At 40.8% G+C, this 20,582-nt stretch overlaps 1 protein-coding gene across 1 annotated transcript in view; it reads right to left on the bottom strand.

Annotated features, from left to right (window-relative positions):
* ZNHIT3 (zinc finger HIT-type containing 3) overlaps positions 1-17,895 on the bottom strand; it is a 92,214-nt gene extending 74,319 nt beyond the window's left edge. Inside the window, exon 1 of the mRNA XM_074975010.1 lies at positions 17,788-17,895. Coding sequence (XP_074831111.1) covers positions 17,788-17,871 — 84 coding nt within the window. The 5' untranslated portion in view covers positions 17,872-17,895. The remainder of the gene's footprint in view (positions 1-17,787) is intronic.
* Between the last annotated feature and the right edge of the window lie 2,687 nt (positions 17,896-20,582).

Here is a 20,582-nt window from a genome sequence, read left to right as displayed (position 1 = left end):
CTTTTATTGAATTCATGACTAAAACATAAAACACTTCACTTTACAGAGGATTAAAAAAAGAAAAACAGAAAACCAAGAAACACAACAGTGCTGTGCAGTCAGACCAGACTGTGGAAAATGAGGAATCTGGAAACAAAAGTAATTTTCATAGACAACTTGGGTTTGTATTCGCCTTTGAATTTACTAGTGAATGAATAATGTACAATGATAAGTACAAAAAGGTAATATTTCTGCCCCCCTGGAGTGCCTTCCACATAAGTCTCTCAAAGTGCTTTACACACACACACACACACACTCAAAAGACCCCTGTGAGTCTATTCTTTAACTAATGCATCATCTTCATTGTACAGATAAAGTGAGACACAGAAAAGGGGTGTGATTTGACCAGGGACCTACAGCAAGTCAGTGGCAAATGTGGGAACAGAATCCAGAAACCCAATCTAATAATAACAAAAGTACCTAGTTCTTACATACCCCTTTTCACCCATCAATGACCAAGAGTTTTACAAAGCGGGCAAGTATCATTGCTCCCCTTTTACAGTTGGGAAAAAACAGACACAGAAGTGAAGTGGTCTTCTTAAGGTCACCTAGCAGGGCATAGCTTGCAGTAAAATGCAGGTCTCCCAAATCCCAGGCCAACACTGCATTTGCGAGGCCACACTTCACCCAATGTAATGTCTAGTTTCTCTCTGCATCACTCGGATCTCTCTTTCATTCCATCAGCAATGTCTCTGTTTGAGTCATCACATTTGTAATGGCCCATTGCAGCAGTAGCTAGAAATACAGAGCTTTATGCACAAGACCATCCCTTAACCCTGTACAAGGGGCTGGCTTAGCGGGCTAAACCTCAGGTTCACCCTCTTCCCTCTCAATTGTTTCCCTAGAATGCCAGCACGGGCAACTCGGTCTGGTGACCTGCACAAAGAAGAGACCAGGTCTGGTACAAATGAGTTCAGAGGGGGTCCAGGAGGGAAAAAGACCCTAGAAGCCAAACTCTTGGGTGCTCAGCACAAATACTTGGGACAAATGGAATAAGCGCCAGGGTTTGCCACCACACACCTCGGGGACCTTGGCCCCATTGGCAGAAGGCATTCTGAGCTGAGAACGGAATTTTCTTCTGTTCTGTCACCCACAGGAGTTGACAAAACCATGAGAAAGACCCACAATAATCCTAACACCGGCTAAAACAAATGAGACTTTAAATGTCAGCCTGAAAGGGACAAACAGGGCATCCCTTCACGCACCTTGGGCACGACATGGCTCCCAACCAGGCCCCCTCTGCAGCTCCCACTCCCTGAAGCCCTGCTCACCATGCAGCTTCTGCCCAGTCTAGCTCCCCTTCCCACGCATACACGGCAGCCACTAACGCCCCTACGCCGGCTTCCATGTCTGCTTCCCCTCTCCTCATGCAAGCCCCAAGTCCACTCCCTAGTCTCTTCCCAGCAGGCTGCAGGCTCTAGGAAAAAGCTGAGGTTCCCTATGCAAGGGGGTCCTTCTTACCTGCTTTGTGCACCATTGCCGAGGGGATGAGGCCTGGGCTGCCTAGGAATTCGCCTGGCAGGCTCTGCTGGGCTCTGGTCTGCCAGTCTCACACCTGGGACTGTAGATCTCAAACAGCTGCTCACTGCTGAACAAGCCGTACAACGACCCCTAGCGACCATAGCCGGTACTGCGGGCAGCTTAGCCCACAGGCATGGGGCCAGGGTAGAAACAAGTCCAAATTAGCAAATGCTGGAGAAATTGTCCCTTCCCCGTCTGCCTCAAAGTCTTCCCCCCACCCACAAACCTTGGGGGAGCCGTAGGGGCTGGTCCCCTGGGTGCTGGAGAGACAGGGGGGCCATTACTCATGTTCCAACCCTGTCCTGTGGTTCTAAGTAGGCAGGTGTTGTAGTAAAAAGAAATGATATGATCTAAAAGAAACTGGAATGCAAAGCCAAACAGTTTTAACATGTTTTGGGCATCTCCTCCTCAAGCTTCTTGAATCATCTGTTCTTGGGAGAAAAGCAGAAGCTGCAAACTCCTCAAGCAGAACAGGTTGATGCCAACTTTGATTGCACCTATCAAACCGGTGGAGGCTGGCTTCCCGGTCAGGGAGAGGATGCAGAAAGCTGGGAAATGGTAGACGGGGGGGGGGGGGGGGGGGTATCCAGGTAATGTGGGTAGCATGGACTAGCAGCTGTATTCCTTGTATGTCAGACTGTGCTTGTGACTGACTTCTCAAATTTTAATTGATGGGAACGTTTAAATGTGTAGCAATACATGTATTGGAAACATGTCTTACTGCAAAGCAAGGGATTAAGAATACCTTTTCAAACCCTGATCTGCTACGAGCCAATTCTATTGCTGGAGAATCACAGTCAGACACCACCTTTCAACAGAGATCATGTTTGTGCTGCAGGGACACTGAGAGCTTGTACTTAGGTTTGCTAACCCATGCTTCCACAGATACACTGCTACGGTTATCCAGGCTAGCTAGATTAAAGCTAACACAGGTATGCCTACCCCTACAACAATCACAACTTCACCGGGCAGTGTAGACATACTGTAAGTGGCTCCTCTGGCATGCTTGGCTGAAACTTCAGAGCTGCAACATCTACTGGCTGCTATTCACCCCACCAGTGGCCGCATTTATCCATATTTACAAAACGTGACTCTCTGTGATGGTCTCTGCATTCTTATCTGCAATTCCAAGTTCCCCAAAATTTTCAAGATGGAAACTGGGGGTGGAGGCAGATTTGTTCTCCTAATTGCTTACAAGAGATGTTTTCCCCCTAGCACTCTCCACAAAATGCACAAGCGTTACCCACCCAACACCAAAGCTTTCATTGTATTTTCTCCATTCAGATATTGCAGGAAGATGCTGCCCATTACAATGGGAAGGGGGTGACTGTATCTTGGTAGCCCTTGGTAGTTGCTCCTTTGGAGATGGACATCAGGTAGGGCAACCTGAGAGCCCATCATCCGCAAAGCCAAGGCTATGTAGCTTTCCTTCTAACGCAATGCTCCCCCATCCCTCAATAGGGTGACCCGATAGCAAGGGTGAAAAACCAGAACAGGGGGTGGGGGGTAGTCGTCATCTGTATAAGACAAAGCCCCATATATTGGGACTGTCCCTATAAAATCAGGACATCTGGTCACCCTATCCCTCAACCACCTGCTACAGCTGAGCAGCCGCTAATGATAATGCCGCCGCACAGCGGCCAGACCACAAACAGCATAGCTCCAGCTCAGCATCTCTGCCCTGGGTTCCTCCCTCTATCTCCCCTCCAATCGGAGCCACCCAACTGTTTCAAGAGCTGCCTGCAAGCGCAAGCCACCCCCGACCCAGCGAGCCCCCTCAGGAATTGTCCGCCCATGGTGTCCCTCAGCAGCTGCCCGCGCAACCTTCCTCAACATTTTCCCGCCCAAACCCTCTCCCTCAGCCACCTCAAAATTCTCTCCCCCCCCAGTCCCTTAATGCAGGACACAACTCAGAATTTTCCACCTAAGATCTTTCCACACTAAATCACTATGGTTTTCCTTGCTGCCCCTTCCTCCTCTTGCAGCATCCTCCCCCCTCAAAATCAAGTTAATTTAATAGCACACTGGCCTGCTCTGCAGCAGATTGAACACTTCACACTCCTGGCAGATTTAATGCCTCATCTGCTGTATTAAGACCTCCAGCAAACTCAGCCCCGCAGAGGAGGCACCATTGTAAATTTACCACACAGGTTATCATTGTTCTGTTCCCAGAGATTTAGCACCACTGCTCCTGGTGCTTTGACCAATTTATCACTGCATGGTGCCACTATTTTGTGCCCAGCCCAATTACATGCCTTGTAAATTGATATTTTTGTACCAGAGTACAATGATCCAAAATTTATGCTGAGGAAATTTTCAACACAAAAAAGTTCCCTACAACTAAAAAACTGCAGTGGATTGTTACCGAAGTCAGATGCTTATTAATTACTATTTATTTAGTCTAGCCAAGCGATGGCATCTTCCGTGGCGTGATGCAGTTCTTCTATTTAACGTTCTTCAAAGGGTATTTTAAACACCAATACAACCGTTTCCAGTTTTAACTGACAGGGTAGTAATTTTACCTCATCTTCTCCTTCATGTTTAGGACTCTCACCACTACAAAAAATACACAACAAAATACAGCATTGCCAACCCATTTTGGGTTACATACATTTATACACACATACAAGAATGAAAAGCGACACAACATAATCCTTGAGCCTTAAAATTGCACCTGTCCTGGCACAACAGAGGGAGTTTTATAGGAACTGTGATTAAACAGGCAGCAGGAAAATGTTTGAGTCCAGATCTATACATACCTGACTACACCAATGCAAGAAACTTAAACAGCAAAAATAGATGAACTAGAATGTCTAGCAACTGAAGAGGACTTAGATAAAATAGACATTTCTAAAACATGGTGGGATAATATGGATCAGTTAGATATTGTTTGCAATGTCGTTTTGCTGTAATGGTCCCAGGATATTAGAGAGAGACAAAGTGGGTGAGGTAATACCTTTCATAGGACCAGCTTCTGTTGGTGAAAGAAACAAGCTTTCAAGCTACAAGGATACCTTCTTCAGGTCTGGGAAAGGTACTCAGGCTTTGTCGACATTGCCGTGCTGCTAAAAGGGGTGCAGTGTAACTGCTGTTTGTTGGCAGGGGAGAGCTCTTCTGCCGACAAAGCGCTATTCAAACTGGTGCTTTTCGTCACCAAAACTTTTGTCATTCGGGGGTGTGTGTGTGTGTGTTTTTTTCGCACTTCTGAATGACAAAAGTTTTGCTGACGAAAGTCCAGTGTAGACAAAGCCTCAGTGTCACAGCTAAGCACAAGGTGGAACAGATTGTGTAGCATAAGTAGTTAACACATATTCTAAGAGACCAATCAAGGTGAAGTGGCCTGTTAAAACCTCTGCAGTCATAGGACAAAAAAAGTGGGGTTAGTGTGTTACAGATTGTTATAATAAGCTATAAATCCAGTGTAAAATACTGTAATAGCTGGCTATATTTTATACAGGAAGGAAAGATTAGGTCTTGGAGGTAACGAGTTAAATTATAGTTCAAAGATTTCATTATTAGAAATAACGTTTTTGAGTTGGGAATACCAAATTCCAATGAGTAGATGCCAAGGCCAGAAGGAACCATCATTGAGATCATCTGGTCCAGTGGCTCTCAATCTTTCCAGACTACTGTACTCCTTTCAGGAGCCTGATTTGTCTTGCGTACCCCCAAGTTTCACCTCACTTAAAAATGACTTGTTTACAAAATCAGACATAAAAATACAAAAGTGTCACAGCACACAATTACTGAAAAATTGCTGACTCTCTCATTTTTACCATATAATTATAAAATAAAAATTGGAATATAAATATTGTACTTACATTTCAGTGCATAGTAGATAGAGCAGTATAAAAAAATCACTGTCTCTATAAAATTTGAGTTTTTACTGACTTCACCAGTGCTTATTATGTAGCCTGTTGTAAAACTAGGCAAATATTCAAATGAGTTGCTGTACCATCTGGAAGACCTGTACGTACATATACCCTGGCTGAGAATCACTGATCTAGTCTGACCTGTATAACAGAGGCCACAGAACCTTCCCAAAATAATTTATTTTGAACAATCTTTATTTAAAAGTTGCCAGTAACGGAGAAGTTACCATGATGATGACCCTTGCTAAATTATTCCAAATGTTAATGGCCCTTACTGTTAATAAATTACACCGTATTTCCAGTCTGAATTTGTCTAAATTAAACTTGCTAGCTATATGATCTTGTTATACCTTTGTCTGCTAGACGGAAGAATCCATTATCAAGTATTTGTTTCCCAGGTAGATACTTACAGCCCACTTCCCAATACCTTCCATGTGTCAACAACTGCCACTGTGTCTTCAGTTGCCAAAATCTCTAGCCTCACTCCCTGAAAACTTCTACAATACAGTTATGCATTGTCATCTAAAAAACTACAGGGTATTTAAAATGTAGGGATGGCCTAAAATGAACTGATTTCAATATAACACATTATATCACAAGAAATACTGCATATATGTGTATAGCATTGTTAATTTGCCTATCAAGTGCAATGAGACCCTCACAACTTTTTAATTACCTGAAGCTGGTGGAAAAAAGCTCTACTCTTTGGCCCAGAGTGTTGCAGAAACCAGGAGATCTTGCTGCCCAGTTCAGATCAAACTCAATTCAGAGTATTCTGGGCCTTAAGTCTGCCAACCAATATTATTGGTCAATAATTAGAAAAGTGAGACAGGACAAGGCCAGAACGCTTCTTACAATGAGACTATATTAAATAAATTTTACCATCCTATTAACTAGTTTAGCTCCCTAAAATGTTTACCCCTCAATGCCTCCACATAAAGGTGCTTCATATTTTTTTTTACAAGCATGCAGTATTGCTAATCCTGAGCATTAAAAAAAATAGAGTCAGGCCCCCCAAATCATTACATTGGTTAAAAATCAAATTTTAGAAGTAATAATTGTAGGTGCTTTTTATTTGCCTTTTGTTTTTTTGAGCTGTCAGTGAATACTTGGCTCACATTTCCAAGCTTTTCTGTACAACTACAAGGGATAGAAACTTATTTCTAAACAGAAGCTGAAATTCTCATGAAATTACATGAATTGTAAAGTTGGGACTTTGAAACAAAAACAGCAAAGAGGAGACTCACAATAAAACCATGAAAGTTGACAGCACTGAGCATTCTAAGAACCAACTGGAGTAAACCAAGTTTTAAACACATTTCAGAAGTGGTTCAGTCTCAATCTGCTTGATTTGAACCATGCTAGTGCCAGTGTGGACACGGACAGACTGAACACAGTTCAACTAGACTTCCCACCGCTCACCATCTATTCCTTCTGGGAGCTGTTCTAGGGATTATGGGCTGGGAACTCAAAGGACAGCACAACGAGAACAGTTTATAAAGGTTTTAATGTGGATATGGGGAAAGCCTACGATTCTTAATATTATTCATCAGAGCTAGCATGGACACGGTTTTATTTTAACCAGTTTGGTCTGAGTTATGAGACTGAAAACAATTGCAAGGTACGTGTATAGATTATCCAACTTTGCTCTCAAAATGACACAAGAAAGGCCACACCAAAAAAATCTGGCTCCGAAAATGAAATGCTCCCTCTTCTAGGGAGGCTTGCGCAAATGTCTGTCTATGAAAACTTTAACCTGAAGATGTTGCAAATATCTAATAAATGGAAGGAAGATAAAGCACTAGCCCTAACATTATACATATGAATCTAACACATCTTTTACCAACATATCAAAGGCAACTTTTACTGTGTGAGTTTGGACAAGTGGGAAAACCTTCTTTTGCCTTTAATTCAGCCAAGGGAATATCGGATAAAAGTATTTTCTTTGGGACATGCAAGTCTCCAAGGATTAAGAAGGTTACTGATAAGAATACAGTTTGCAGGTGAGTATCTGTATAAAGACGGTTTCAGAGGAGCAGCCGTGTCAGTCTGTATTCGCAAAAAGAAAAGAAGGACTTGTGGCACCTTAGAGACTAATCAATTTGAGCATAAGCTTTCGTGAGCGACAGCTCACTTATAAAGAAGGATCTTCCTTCATGTAAGTTGGACTGCATGCCTCTTCCTGTGGGGCAGTAGCTAGATGTGGCATTTTTCCAGCAAGTAGTTTAGATTTAAACCACGAGACAGAGAATCCAGCTAAGAATACACAGACTGTTTATTTTTCTGAAAATAAACTTCCTTTTCTTTGCTCTTTGGTTATCTTACTGGCGTCATTCAGAGCTTACGCTGTCTGCATGTCAGTTTTTTCACCGATAACTTTGTTTTCTTCTGGTGCTCTACGGTTGTTTTGAAAAGGACATTAAGAATTATACACAAGATGAAAAATAGTCATACAAGGTATATGTCTGCCTTCCAATGGTGGTCAGGGAAAGAGTTAACACTTTCCCCTTGAACAAAGAATATACCACCTGTATCTGGCCTCACTGAGCCAGAAGCCTAGCCAAAAGTGGATTAGGCCAAACTCAGCTAAAGTGAAATGAAAGGCCTCCCTTTCATTTCATAAGATGAACTCCAATTTAGGGAAGTCCTTTTGCCTGCATTTATTTTAACTCTAGATTTGTGGGCTATTTACACTTCATTCTTCCCTCTCCTTATTCAACCTATGCCATTTCTTGTGTGACATTAATATAATCATAGAAATGTAGGGCTGGAAGGGACCTATAGAAGGCTTCTAATCCACCCTCTTCTCCTGCCCCTCCCTGAGGCAGAGCTAAGTATACCAGACAATCCCCGACAGGTATTGTCTAACCGGTTCTTGAAAACCTCCAGTGACAGGGATTCCACAACTTCCCTTGGTAATGTATTCCACTACTTAACTATCCTTATAGTCAGGAAGTTTTTCCTAACACCTAACATAAATCTCCCTTGATTCAGATTAAGTCGATTACTTTCGGTCCTACCCAGCCCTGTGTTCAAGGGAAAGCACAAGTTTTCAAGTGTAACTTGTATTTTTATCCCATATGATTGTTTAAACTTAATTTCTGCAAGCCATTTGACTACTTTAAGTGCAGACTTTCGATACTGGGAGACAAGAAACTCATCTAAAAAGATGACATGTTAATGTTAGATTCCCCTTTCAGCCAGTAGTACAGCACCAAGCGGAATAAATGAGAAAAATATAGCCACTTGGAGACTCTTAAAATGCTCTGTGTGTGTTTGGGATTTGCTTTTTAAAGATCTTGGCTGCCTGTTCTGTCTTCCCCCAAACTCTTACTCAGCCCCTTCCATATGTTCACTAGTCCAGTCACAAACGTTGCATTATGAGCTTTGGACTCCTTTTTGTAGATCATACTTGGATTCAGATGTTTTTAGAGACAGTTTAAAATAGCAAATGCTAAAGAATTCTCTCTGGTAATTTGCATATGCAATTTCTGGAAAAAGGGAACTGCACAAAAACCTCAATGCTGCAGAAACTATCAGAAGCCTGCATCCCAAGAAAGGGGAAAAAATTCATAGGCAGGAGTTGTAGACCAAGCTGGATGAGCAAGCATCTCAGAGAGATGATTAAGAAAAAGCAGAAAGCCTACAAGGAGTGGAAGATGGGAGGGATTAGCAAGGAAAGCTACCTTATTGAGATCAGAACATGTAGGGATAAAGTGAGAAAGGCCAAAAGCCATGTAGAGTTGGACCTCGCAAAGGGAATTAAAACCAATAGTAAAGGTTCTATAGCCATATAAATAAGAAGAAAACAAAGAAAGAAGAAGTGGGACCGCGAAACACTGAGGATGGAGTGGAAGTTAAGGATAATCTAGGCACAGCCCAATATCTAAACAAACACTTTGCCTCAATCTTTAATGAGGCTAATGAGGAGCTTAGGGATAATGGTAGGATGACAAATGGGAAGGAGGATATGGAAGTAGATATTACCACATCTGAGGTGGAAGCCAAACTTGAGCAGCTTAATGGGACTAAATCGGGAGCGGGGGGGGAAGAGGAGGAGATAATCTTCATCCAAGAATATTAAAGGAACTGGCACATGAAATGGCAAGCCCATTATCAAAAATTTTTAATGAATCTGTAAACTCAGGGGTTGTACCGTAGGATTGGAGAATTGCTAATTCCTATTTTTAAGAAAGGGTGAAAAAGTGACCCAGGTAACTACAGGCCTGTTAGTTTCACATCTGTAGCATGCAAGGTCTTGGAAAAAATTTTGAAGGAGAAAGTAGTTAAGGACAATGAGGTCAATGGTAATTGGGACAAAATACAACATGGTTTTACAAAAGATAGATCGTGTCAAACCAACCTGATCTCCCTTCTTTGAGAAGATAACAGATTTTTTAGACAAAGGAAACACAGTGGATCTAATTTACCTCTATTTCAGTAAGGCATCTGATACGGTTCCACATGGGGAATTATTAGCTTAATTGGAAAAGGTGGGGATCAATATGAAAATTGAAAGGTGGATAAGGAACTGGTTAAAGGCGAGACTACAACGGGTCACACTGAAAAGTGAACTGTCAGGCTAGAAGGAGGTTACTAGTGGAGTTCCTCAGGGATCAGTTTTGGGACCAATCTTATTTAATCTTTTTATTACTGACCTTGGCACAAAAAGTGGGAATGTGCTATTAAAGTTCGCAGACGACACAAAGCTGGGAGGTATTGTCAATACAGAAAAGGACCGGGATATCATACAGGAAGATCTGGATGACCTTGTAAACTGGAGTAATAGCAATAGGATGCAATTTAATAGTGAAAAGTGTAAGGTCATGCATTTAGGGATTAACAACAAGAATTTTTGTTATAAACTGGGGACACATCACTTGGAAGTAACAGAGGAGGAGAAGGACCTCGGAATATTGGTTGATCACAGGATGACTATGAGCCGCCAATGTGATGTGGCCATGAAAAAAGCTAATGCGGTCTTGGGATGCATCAGGCGAGGTATTTCCAGTAGAGATGGGGGGTGTTACAAGTCACAAGTTACAAGGCACTGGTGAGATCTCATCTGGAATACTGTGTGCAGTTCTGGTCTCCCATGTTTAAGAAAGATGAATTCAAACTGGAACAGGTACAGAGAAGGGCTACTTGGATGATCCGAGGAATGGAAAACCTGTCTTATGAAAGGAGACTCAAAGAGCTTGGCTTGTTTAGCCTAACCAAAAGAAGGCTGAGAGGAGATATGATTGCTCTCTATAAATATATCAGAGGGATAAATACCAGAGAGGGAGAGGAATTATTTAAGCTCAGTACCAATGTGGACAAATGGATATAAACTGGCCATCAGGAAGTTTAGACTTGAAATTAGACAAAGGTTTCTAACCATCAGAGGAGTGAAGTTTTGGAAAAGCCTTCCAAGGGAAGCAGTGGGGGCAAAAGACGTATCTGGCTTCAAGACTAAGCTTGATAAGTTTATGGAGGGGATGGTATGATGGGATAGCCTAATTTTGGCAATTAATTGATCTTCAACTATTAGTGGTAGACATGCCCAATGGCCTGTGATGGGATGTTAGACGGGGTGGGATCCGAGTTACTATAGAGAATTCTTTCCTGGGTGTCTGGCTGGTGAGTCTTGCCCACATGCTCAGGGTTTAGCTGATCGCCATATTTGGGGTCTGGAAGGAATTTTACTCCAGGGCAGATTGGCAGAGCCCTGGGGGTTTTTCACCTTCCTCTGCAGCGTGGGGCACGGGTCATTTGCTGGAGGATTCTCTGCACCTCGAAGTCTTTAAACCACGATTTGAGGACTTCAGTAGCTCAGACATAGGTTACAGGTTTGTTACAGGAGTGGGTGGATGAGATTCTGTGGCCTGCATTGTGCAGGTCAGACTAGACGATCATAATGGTCCCTTCTGACCTTAAAGTCTATGATTCTATGAAATGGTAGTAAACAGCCCATCATAAGTACGTACATTATTTACAAACATATACAAAGAATGCAGATTGTTTCCTTGGCTGAAAATTTGACTGTTTAGAACCAGAGAGGATGTTTTCTTAGCTTTCATCTACAAATAAAATCACTATTTATGTCTTTACTGTCATCTCTGTTAACCTGCAATACTTAATTCTGCCTCTTTGCTAGTGCATATAACAGTCATTGCAGAAACAACGTTCATGCAGAGTGTTAAAAAACAAAACCACCAAAAGAAAAACAAAAAACACCACACTTCAGAGTGTGTAAAATCCTCAGGAAAACAGCTAATCCAGCTCATCTGAGAACTGAATATGCATCTATCTGCCATACACCTTCCAGAGCTGCAAGAGCAACAAGGACTTACGTAGACTAGCTCTGCTCATGACTCAGACTCCTTGCCTGTTGAAACAAAAATGTTTGTTTCAGTTTGTATTATATTGAACTCTATCTCTAGTTTTCTTGTGTAAAACTTAAGTATACCAAGCATTAAGTGCTTTGACAATTGCCGTAGCTATTGAGAATTATTTAAATCCCTAATAAATACTTCTGGATTTTATTTTGGGGAGGAAAACATATTTAGAGGTATACTTTTTTTTAAAACAATAACTCCATTGTTTCATATTCCTTCAAATTTGGTCCCAAGACCCCACCCCATATTCTTCTGGTTATTGATAATCCTCATTACACGTCCCCATGTCACTGCCAGTTTTCTTTGCCTCCTGTATCTTGTTGAGTAATCAAATCCCTGGAAGATTATGACAGCAATCCTTCATTATTTCTCTAATTGGCGAACTCTATCTGAAAACATTATGTACGCCAAAGGCTACTTTTTTCCATGGTTCATATTTCACTAGTAGTAATTTAAATTAAAAATAAATAAAAGTAGAAAGATGGGTAAGGAATATAATACTCAGTGAGGTACCCTCAATCTCATCTTGGGCCACCGGCCAAGAATAGTTGGATCTGTGCAGTGACATGCTGCCAATGTTTTATCAAGGGGATCTTACAAAAATTCTCCTTGTGATAAATGTAATTTATTATGGGGATGCAAGTGTTTGCAGTAAGTACTGGTGGGAGGCTGAGGGATTTATTCTGCCTTTGTCCTTTAAACAGGAACATGTTGTTATAGTTACAACTGAGGAACAAGGAAAGACCACTTGATAAACAAATGTCTATTAATTGTACTTGCTGGAAATGCTTATACTTTAAGTAAAAATATGTTGACTAGATTGAGAATGGAACACAATGATCAGTTTGTATCATTTTGGGGGCGGGGGGGGGGAATGCAAGCTTTCCCCATATCTTTTTTAAAAATGCTGATATGGTGCAATAAAATATTTGTATATGGACCAGGGGATAAGTGATCTCTAGCAGGGGTGATTTAGCAGTAAAGGCTAGACCCTTTCATTCAACTTTCTGTTCAGTTTGCTGGTGAAATTTTAACCAGGAATCGATTAACTCAATGTGAAAGATGTTTAATTCAATACATTAAAACAGACAAGTCTGAGCAGCTGCAGCTATAACTACTGGAGGAGAGACAAAGAAGTTATACCTACCTAGAAAGAAAAAGAGAGAGAGAGAGAGAGAGAGAGAGCACGCGTGTAAGACAAAGAATCTTCTGCCTTCTCATGTAAACTGCTCACTCAGCAGTGGTTAGCTTTGCCTTATAAGCCCCATGAGGAATTGCTCGCTGGAGGTCATATGGAGGACCTCTTGCATGTACAGTAGGTTTTTAATACAGCATTAGTAGTGACATGTGATACAAGGCAGCAGCTGCTGATGTTACTGTAGCTGTTACTTCCTTAGGAGTAAAAATAGCATCAGATCAACCTTGCTCTTCACCTTGTCTCATTGTTCTTTTTTCACAAGCACGCTCCCTGGTTTATTTTAATGTCTGCTTAATTTGGCAGTGGAGGGGCTGGATCCTGTCTCTGGCATCAGAGCAAAGGCTTCCCCTCCCTCTTCTTCCCCACATCTTGAGAGCTGAGGCAGAAGGTTCTTCAGGTTTTCCTGTAGCCTCTTATTTAGAGGCCTCCATTTATTCATCATTGTTTCTCCACCACAACCCTACATTCACCTCTAATAGGAAAGAACGGATAACTCTTGTAGGCAAGCCATCACATAGATCAGCCAGCTAGGGGTGTTAAAAAAGTCAAAGGGTCATTTCTGTGTCACGTCTGAGCTCCTCTTAAACAAGGAAGGCCTGAGAATTTCTGTGTAACCTGTACAACCAACCCTCTCAATTTTTTTTAAATATACACTTAAGATCTGCATGATGCCCTTTGCCTCTGCTATTCTTTTAACTTCAGACAGCAACCAGCACTGAATCCACCACCAGGTCACTTAAATCCTTTTCTATTCAGTTCCATTTGTTCTCTACCAATTCACTAGGCCCATAGGCCAGAGAGACTACTCCAGATTCCCCTGAGTTCAGGGGGAAAGTATAAGCACTATATTTGATATCACTAAGAAGATTGGTCACAAATGGTGCAATGCCACTGATGCGTGGAGTTTTTGTGTAGCAGCTATTAACACAAATGGAAGGAGCACTCTGACTTTAAAGTTAAAACAAAGAGCTGAAATCTGACTGGGCAAGTCATTTAACCTCTTGGATCCAGAAGGATAATTTAGTTTGCAAATTACCTTGAAGATACAAGCGCTATGCACATACCAATTAAGGGAGAAAAGGCATGCTTTCTGATATGCAGTGTAGATGAGATTTTAAAGGAATTGAGCTGGAAAAAGAGTTTCTTCTAAATTGTATGGACTTCAGCAGCTGACAAGCCAAACAGTGCAGAGAGAGGTCCTATGGTAGACAGAGTGTACAATATTCCAGTTCCATCATGCCCATGAATGGTCAGTTATTGCAAGAGAAGATAGTCAGTGAGTGATCCAACTTTTATATCAACTCAACCTGCAATTATTAGAGCATGTTAAAAAAAAGAAAAATACAGTTAGTTACTATTTCACTTTTACAAGGTCTATGTTTCATTTAGTTAACTACAGAGAGAGGCTCTATGACACTATATTACTCAAAAAAGAGGGATCAGGATTGGAAAGGGTAGAGAGAGACCTGTTAACAAAAAGGTGTTCTTGCTTCTTTCACCAGAGAAAGTTGAGGTCTGCCTCCTGGAAGCCCCTTTCTGCTCCCCAAAGGGAGTACAGACCTCACTGAATCCAAGGAAGCACATAACTTGAACCCACTTAATTTTCAAATAAGTTAGATGTAACTAGAAAATAACCAACAAAAAATACTAAAAACCAGTGGCGAGTCCTGACCAGCTGTAATGGATGATTACAGTTTATACCGTGTATTACTGGGGCTGAAGCCAATGCTAGTTTTATAAAAAACTTCATTGCCTAGTTACACATGGAGAATTACATAAGCGCTCTCTATCTCACTAAGACTCTGCACCCCATAAAAATACAGCACATTGAAAAAGTAACTTCAGTGACACTTAAGCAATATTACCTGTTTCATAGGTGTTAAGGGCAAGAGGTTGTGGCTTAAAACGTTGGGATAAATAGAGATTATGAAACTTCACTGCGCATCAGTGTATTTTTCCCCCCCGGGAGAAAATAACTTGAATTTTAATAAATCATCATGGCTTGTTTTGCTTTATCAAAGGAGATTTGTTTGCCCTGTCACTATATTTGTAAATTCGGTGTTAAAATCTAGCATACAAGGGTCAATAAATCAGATTGTGTGACATGGAAGCTCCTACTATGGTAGCTGTGTTTTCACAGTTTCAATACTGACAGGGGAAAACACATGCAGCATTCACCACGTGATTTAAAAGAAAACCCAGAAGGTGAAATTCATTCCAAAAGCTGCTGATATGCAACTACAGTCCATAGACATCAGGAATCAATGGGGGGGGGAAAAAACCCTCTACTTTATATGACCACACTAATTTGATCATGACTGACCCAGAGGCTGAAGGGGAGGGAAGCAATAACATATACATGAAAGGTGTGTATACTGTAAATCAGAAAGAAAATAATAAGTAGGATGACAGTTATAGATGCACAGTAAACTATTAAATTAACATAATTAAAGAAGCATCTGACTTTTGAAAGTCTAACAGAGTATGAAAGCCATGAGAAAAGTAGAGTTTGGGATTGTGAAATGGCCCCAAAAGAAAACATTAACTACAGTTAACCAATTTTTTGGTTTTTATATTCACCCGGTCTGGGGTGTGTGGAAAAAACACGCCCCGAGCGACATAGGTTAACCAACAGAAGCACCACTAACTAGCTTTTATACTGGCCACCAGTTCACTAAGACAAACAAATCGTTCAGCTATAAGCATAGGTCCTGAAGAAGGCATCTTAAAAAGACTCCCAAAGAACTTGTTTTACATGACGTAGATTGGACTGGGAGAGAGCTCAGTCCAGAAAGAAAATAAGTAAAAATAAGTAAATTTTCCATTCTGGAAAATCCTGACCTCATTCTGGAAAATCCTTTCCCCCAGACATTTGGGATGTGGCCAGCAGGGAGGAAAAGTTAGCAGGTGGTGGGGACAGAAATAGCTTGAACAGAAGAGAATGTTCCCTCTTCTCTATCAGCAAGGTTACTATATTTTGGGACTACCACTTCGAATACTTTCCTCCCAAAGAAGACATCTGCAGTGAAAGCCTGTAGTGCTTTATGAACACACTGATGCATGATCAGGTGGCAGCTTTACAGATTTCTTCTGTGGTGGCTAACTTCCTTTCTTCCCAGGATACAGCTTTGGAATGAACTGAGTGGGATCTGTTGATTAAACCCTTCTTGGAGCAGTGTATCTACAGCGGACTATGCTTTAGTAATACAGGTTGTTTTGATCCTCCTGCTTTTCGAGGACTTGGCTACCTCCAAGACAAGTGATTTAGGGTGGAAGGAAATCAATGCAAAGGTTTTCCTGAATTAAACAGTTCTACTTTGGTTTATTTTAAGTGCTTTTCTGATATGTTGGAAGTGCCATGTAACCTCTCTTTCACTTTTTGAAGCTTTAGGAAAAATTTTGCCCATACTCTTGCAGAGGCCAAGTATGTGGGAAGATTTGTGAAAGGCCAGGAGTATCTCCTCCTTTCTTAGGACTCATTGTTCAGTGGACAAGCTGTCAAGCTTGAAGTACTCGGAATGGTATATAAAAAAGGACCCTAGGAGAGGAGAACCTGCCTGCTCATAAGATGGAACAAACTTTTGCAACACTTTGTTTTCTATAGAGGTGGAGGCATGTGCACTGTAGAACTGGGTGAAATAACATGATTAAAACGACAACAGGGTTGTAGGCTGAAAGCAGTGGGGGTGAGGACAACCATGAATTGTCTGTTTATGTTTGCTTTCATAGCATATGCACTTTAACAACTGTAGCTCGTTAACCAGCTTGTTTGAACAATGCAAAAAAGGAACAAGAATGCACAAAATGTTTTATTGCTACGGTGCATGCAATATGTCCTTCTCCCACTCAATAAGTCTTAAAAACCTGCGTTGTAAGATAGGACTGTTTCAAAGATTTATATTCTTTTTACTGCAAAGCCGTGTTCAGCTTCACCAAGTCTCAGTATAAATATTGTTATTCACCAATGGGCTGCCAGGGACACTGTTGAAACATTTAGTCATCATCATATAACTAAGATGTTCATGGCATATTTTACTACTCAGAAAAATACAAGCTATGATGTTTAAGGTGACTATGGGACGCTGTGTACTTTCCCATCCTTGTGAAAATGTGTTTGCCAAAAGTTCTAAACACAGAAGTAGGAGAATTCAGAGTAGAGGAAAGGAAAAAAGATTTGAGAAAATAATAGGAAGGCTGGTTAAGGGAATTAGGGAGCTTAGCGTAGAGCAAGAAGGATGGAGACTTTTGTAAAATATGCAAAAGTTTAAATACTATAGAACTTCTATCAGAGGACTTCAAAGCACTTCAGAAAAATGAAGGCGTTAATTCTCCACATATGCCTTGGAGTTGGCTGGTTAAGCTCACCTTTCTTAGTGAGAAAACAGGCCCTCAGAGGTAGCATGTTTTGCTCAAGGTCACACAGAAAGTCTGTTGTATAGCCAGGGAAAAAAACCAAATACCACTATTCCCAGACCAGTGCTCTGGCCACTAGACCAGTCGTCCTCAACCTTTCCAGACTACTGTATCCCTTTCAGGAGTCTGATTTGATTTGCGTACCCCCAAGTTTCACCTCACTTAAAATCTACTTGCTTACAAAATCAGACAAAAATAAAAAGCATCACAGCACGCTATTACTGAAAAATTGCTGACTTTCTCATTTTTACCATATAATTATAAAATAAAGCAATTGGAATATAAATATTATGCTTACATTTCAGTGTATAGTATCTAGAGCAGTATAAACAAGTCATTGTATGAAATATTAGTTTGTACTGACCTTGAGACTGCTTTTTATGTAGCCTGTTGTAAAACCAGGCAAATATCTAGATGAGTTGATGAACCCCATGGAAGACCGCTGCATACCCCCTGGGGGTACGTGTTCCCCTGGTTGCGAACCACTGCACTAGACCATCCTTCCTCATGATGAATTATTCTTATTCGTAAATGAAAGCAGAACAAGAAATAATGGGTTTATGCCACAGCAAAAAAATTGCAGTTTAAATATAATTTTAGAGGAAAATGTTAACTATAGACCTGGTGGGAAATGGAACAACTTGCCAAGAGTATGTGAAATCACCTTCTCTCTTTTTATATATCTATTTATGGACTTAAAAACAATTTGAGGTAATGAAATCAGTCCTGTCAGGATGCAGGTTGGATTAGATGAGCCACTAGGGACCTAGAAAACAGACACTGAAGTGATGTATGATTAAAAACACTAATGTTTATGGGAGGATGGACTTCTCAGTACAAAGCCAAAAGGTGACCATGGTCTCTCCCACTGTTTCTATCTTTTTATGGAGCACTCTATCCATTTGCAATTACTGTTAGATAGCATCATTATGCTTAAGTGTTAAAAAAACTGGCTGTCTATATATTATGCATTCAAAGTACACTCTGCCATGAAAAGTAAAGCAGTATTAATTAACCTTACTAAATAAGAGTGCTGACTTTGATTTTCATTTAACAAATAACAGATGACTAACTCAGCTGTATGTTGTTGGTTTTTTAATAGTGTAACACTAGCAGAGCCAAAATCACACAGAGCCTCATGCAGTTTTTAAGCATCTGGGGTGAGACTTGTGATAGGAGACCTATTTTCAAACTACAGGCCAAATTCCTTAATTGGAGGATCAGAAAACATGATATGGACGATGTAAAAAGTTATAAAAGGTGTAACACTCAGGACTGGGAATCTGTTTACAAAGCCAAAAAGAAAGAAGACAAATAGATTGTCAGAGTCCAAAAAAAACAGTGTCTTTGGGTCTAAATTCTACTGTAATTTATTCTACTATAAATAAGACAATTGCTACCTTCAGTGAAGTAAACACTGGATTTACACTGGTGTAACAAAGGATATGGCTCTATCCCCCCTGCCCCCCACCCCCCCCCCCCAAAATACCATCATCGCAAATGAGAGGAGCTTGTTAAATTCTTTCCAGATGGACACTTAAGTCCTCCCTCACACCATTGTTCAGACACTCTTCAGTGGGAGGATCAACCACCACCACCACCACACGAGGTAGGAGATTCACTTATGAACAGATTTAGAAATGAGCAAAGGCAAAATACATTAAAACATGTTAAAATATTATACTTAAGAATAACTCGTTCAGTCACCATAATAGAGCAGGGAAGCAGCTTGAAAGGAATTAATACTGAACAGAGGGAAATTTATACTGCCCAACACCAATGCATGCCTGCAAACTTGAATTAACAGTCCTGCAGATAACAACAGACATGCCATATAAGTGGACTAGATGTGTCATTCGAGTATACTTTGCATATCAAAATGATTGTAGTGAATCTTCTAATTAAACTGAAAAGTGCTGTTTACTTGGGGTGTGAATAAGTAGATTCTAGTTACTATACTGGGGTTTCATTTATTTTTTTCCCTAGAAAATTAAGTTGGAAGAAGTTTAGATTTTTTGATATTTTAATAGACTTTTACTTTTGTGATTTTAATGTTTTTAAATGTCCATTTTACCAATGCAAGTTATATTCACACTCACATTGTTATAGATTTGCTTTTGCCACAAAATAATTCTCTCATTGCTAAAAATGTATAGGCAATAGTATGTAAACATACCTACACTATCCTCAGATTGATTCCCAGTAGATACCTTCTTTGTATGGGTAAATTCAGCAACAAGTGATGGTTTATTCAGAATTATAGAGAGTTTATAAATCTACTCACTTTAACTTCCAGGTGCAAGTGATCAAACCGGAATTCTTCACTGGGATACCGTGAGAATTAGTTAATCGCACTGAAGTTATAAAACACTGCTTAAGTCTTAAGTAGTACTAATGATATAAGATTTTTCTTAATGTATATTTTCTGATTGACTGGTAGGGAGTACCCATCAATCACATCTGAATCAGCCAATTCTCTCTGCAAAAGAGTTCCAAACTTTTTAGCAGCTCACAAAGTACTTCTGTCTTCAGGAAACTTAATGATTATTATTCACGTGCCAGCAATGTGCTTGGAATTGTACAAGACACAGCATAAGATACTCTTTTCTCTTGCAATCTACAGCCGAGCCCTACTTTGGGATTTGTTAGTGTGGATCACGTTATTCAAGGGGACTCCACAGAAGAGATCTGATGCAGGATTCGGGCCTAAAAAATACACAGACGACAGGCTGTACTGGAAACTCAGAGTAGGAAATAATTTGATATTATAAATGTTAATGCACTTGTGGACATCATATGAAATGAGATAATATCTATATTTAAAGATACCAAATTACTACTTTAAGTATCCTGCTAGTTAGAAGATTAGTAGATAATAAATCAAGTACTTAATCCTTTGGAATGTGGCACAGGGATCTCAAACTCTATTTAAAAGGGGTCCCGGGGGGGGGGGGGGTGAGAGCGCCTGGGGACGCCAGGTGGGGCCAAGGGAGAGACCTGGCCGCAAAACTGCTGGAGCCCCGCAGGCCACATTGGGGAGGTTTGTGGGCCGCAGATGGCCCGCGGGCTGGGAGTTTGAGACCCCCTTTACCACTATGGCATTTCAATACTAAAAACTCATGGGGGAGGGGAAATATTTCAAGAATTTCTATCCGACTA

Source organism: Natator depressus, chromosome 17 (genome assembly GCF_965152275.1).
Source record: "Natator depressus isolate rNatDep1 chromosome 17, rNatDep2.hap1, whole genome shotgun sequence".
Classification (NCBI taxonomy): domain Eukaryota; kingdom Metazoa; phylum Chordata; order Testudines; family Cheloniidae; genus Natator; species Natator depressus.
The sequence above is the reverse complement of the archived record's forward strand: the minus strand, read 5'-3'. Positions and strand labels throughout refer to the sequence as shown.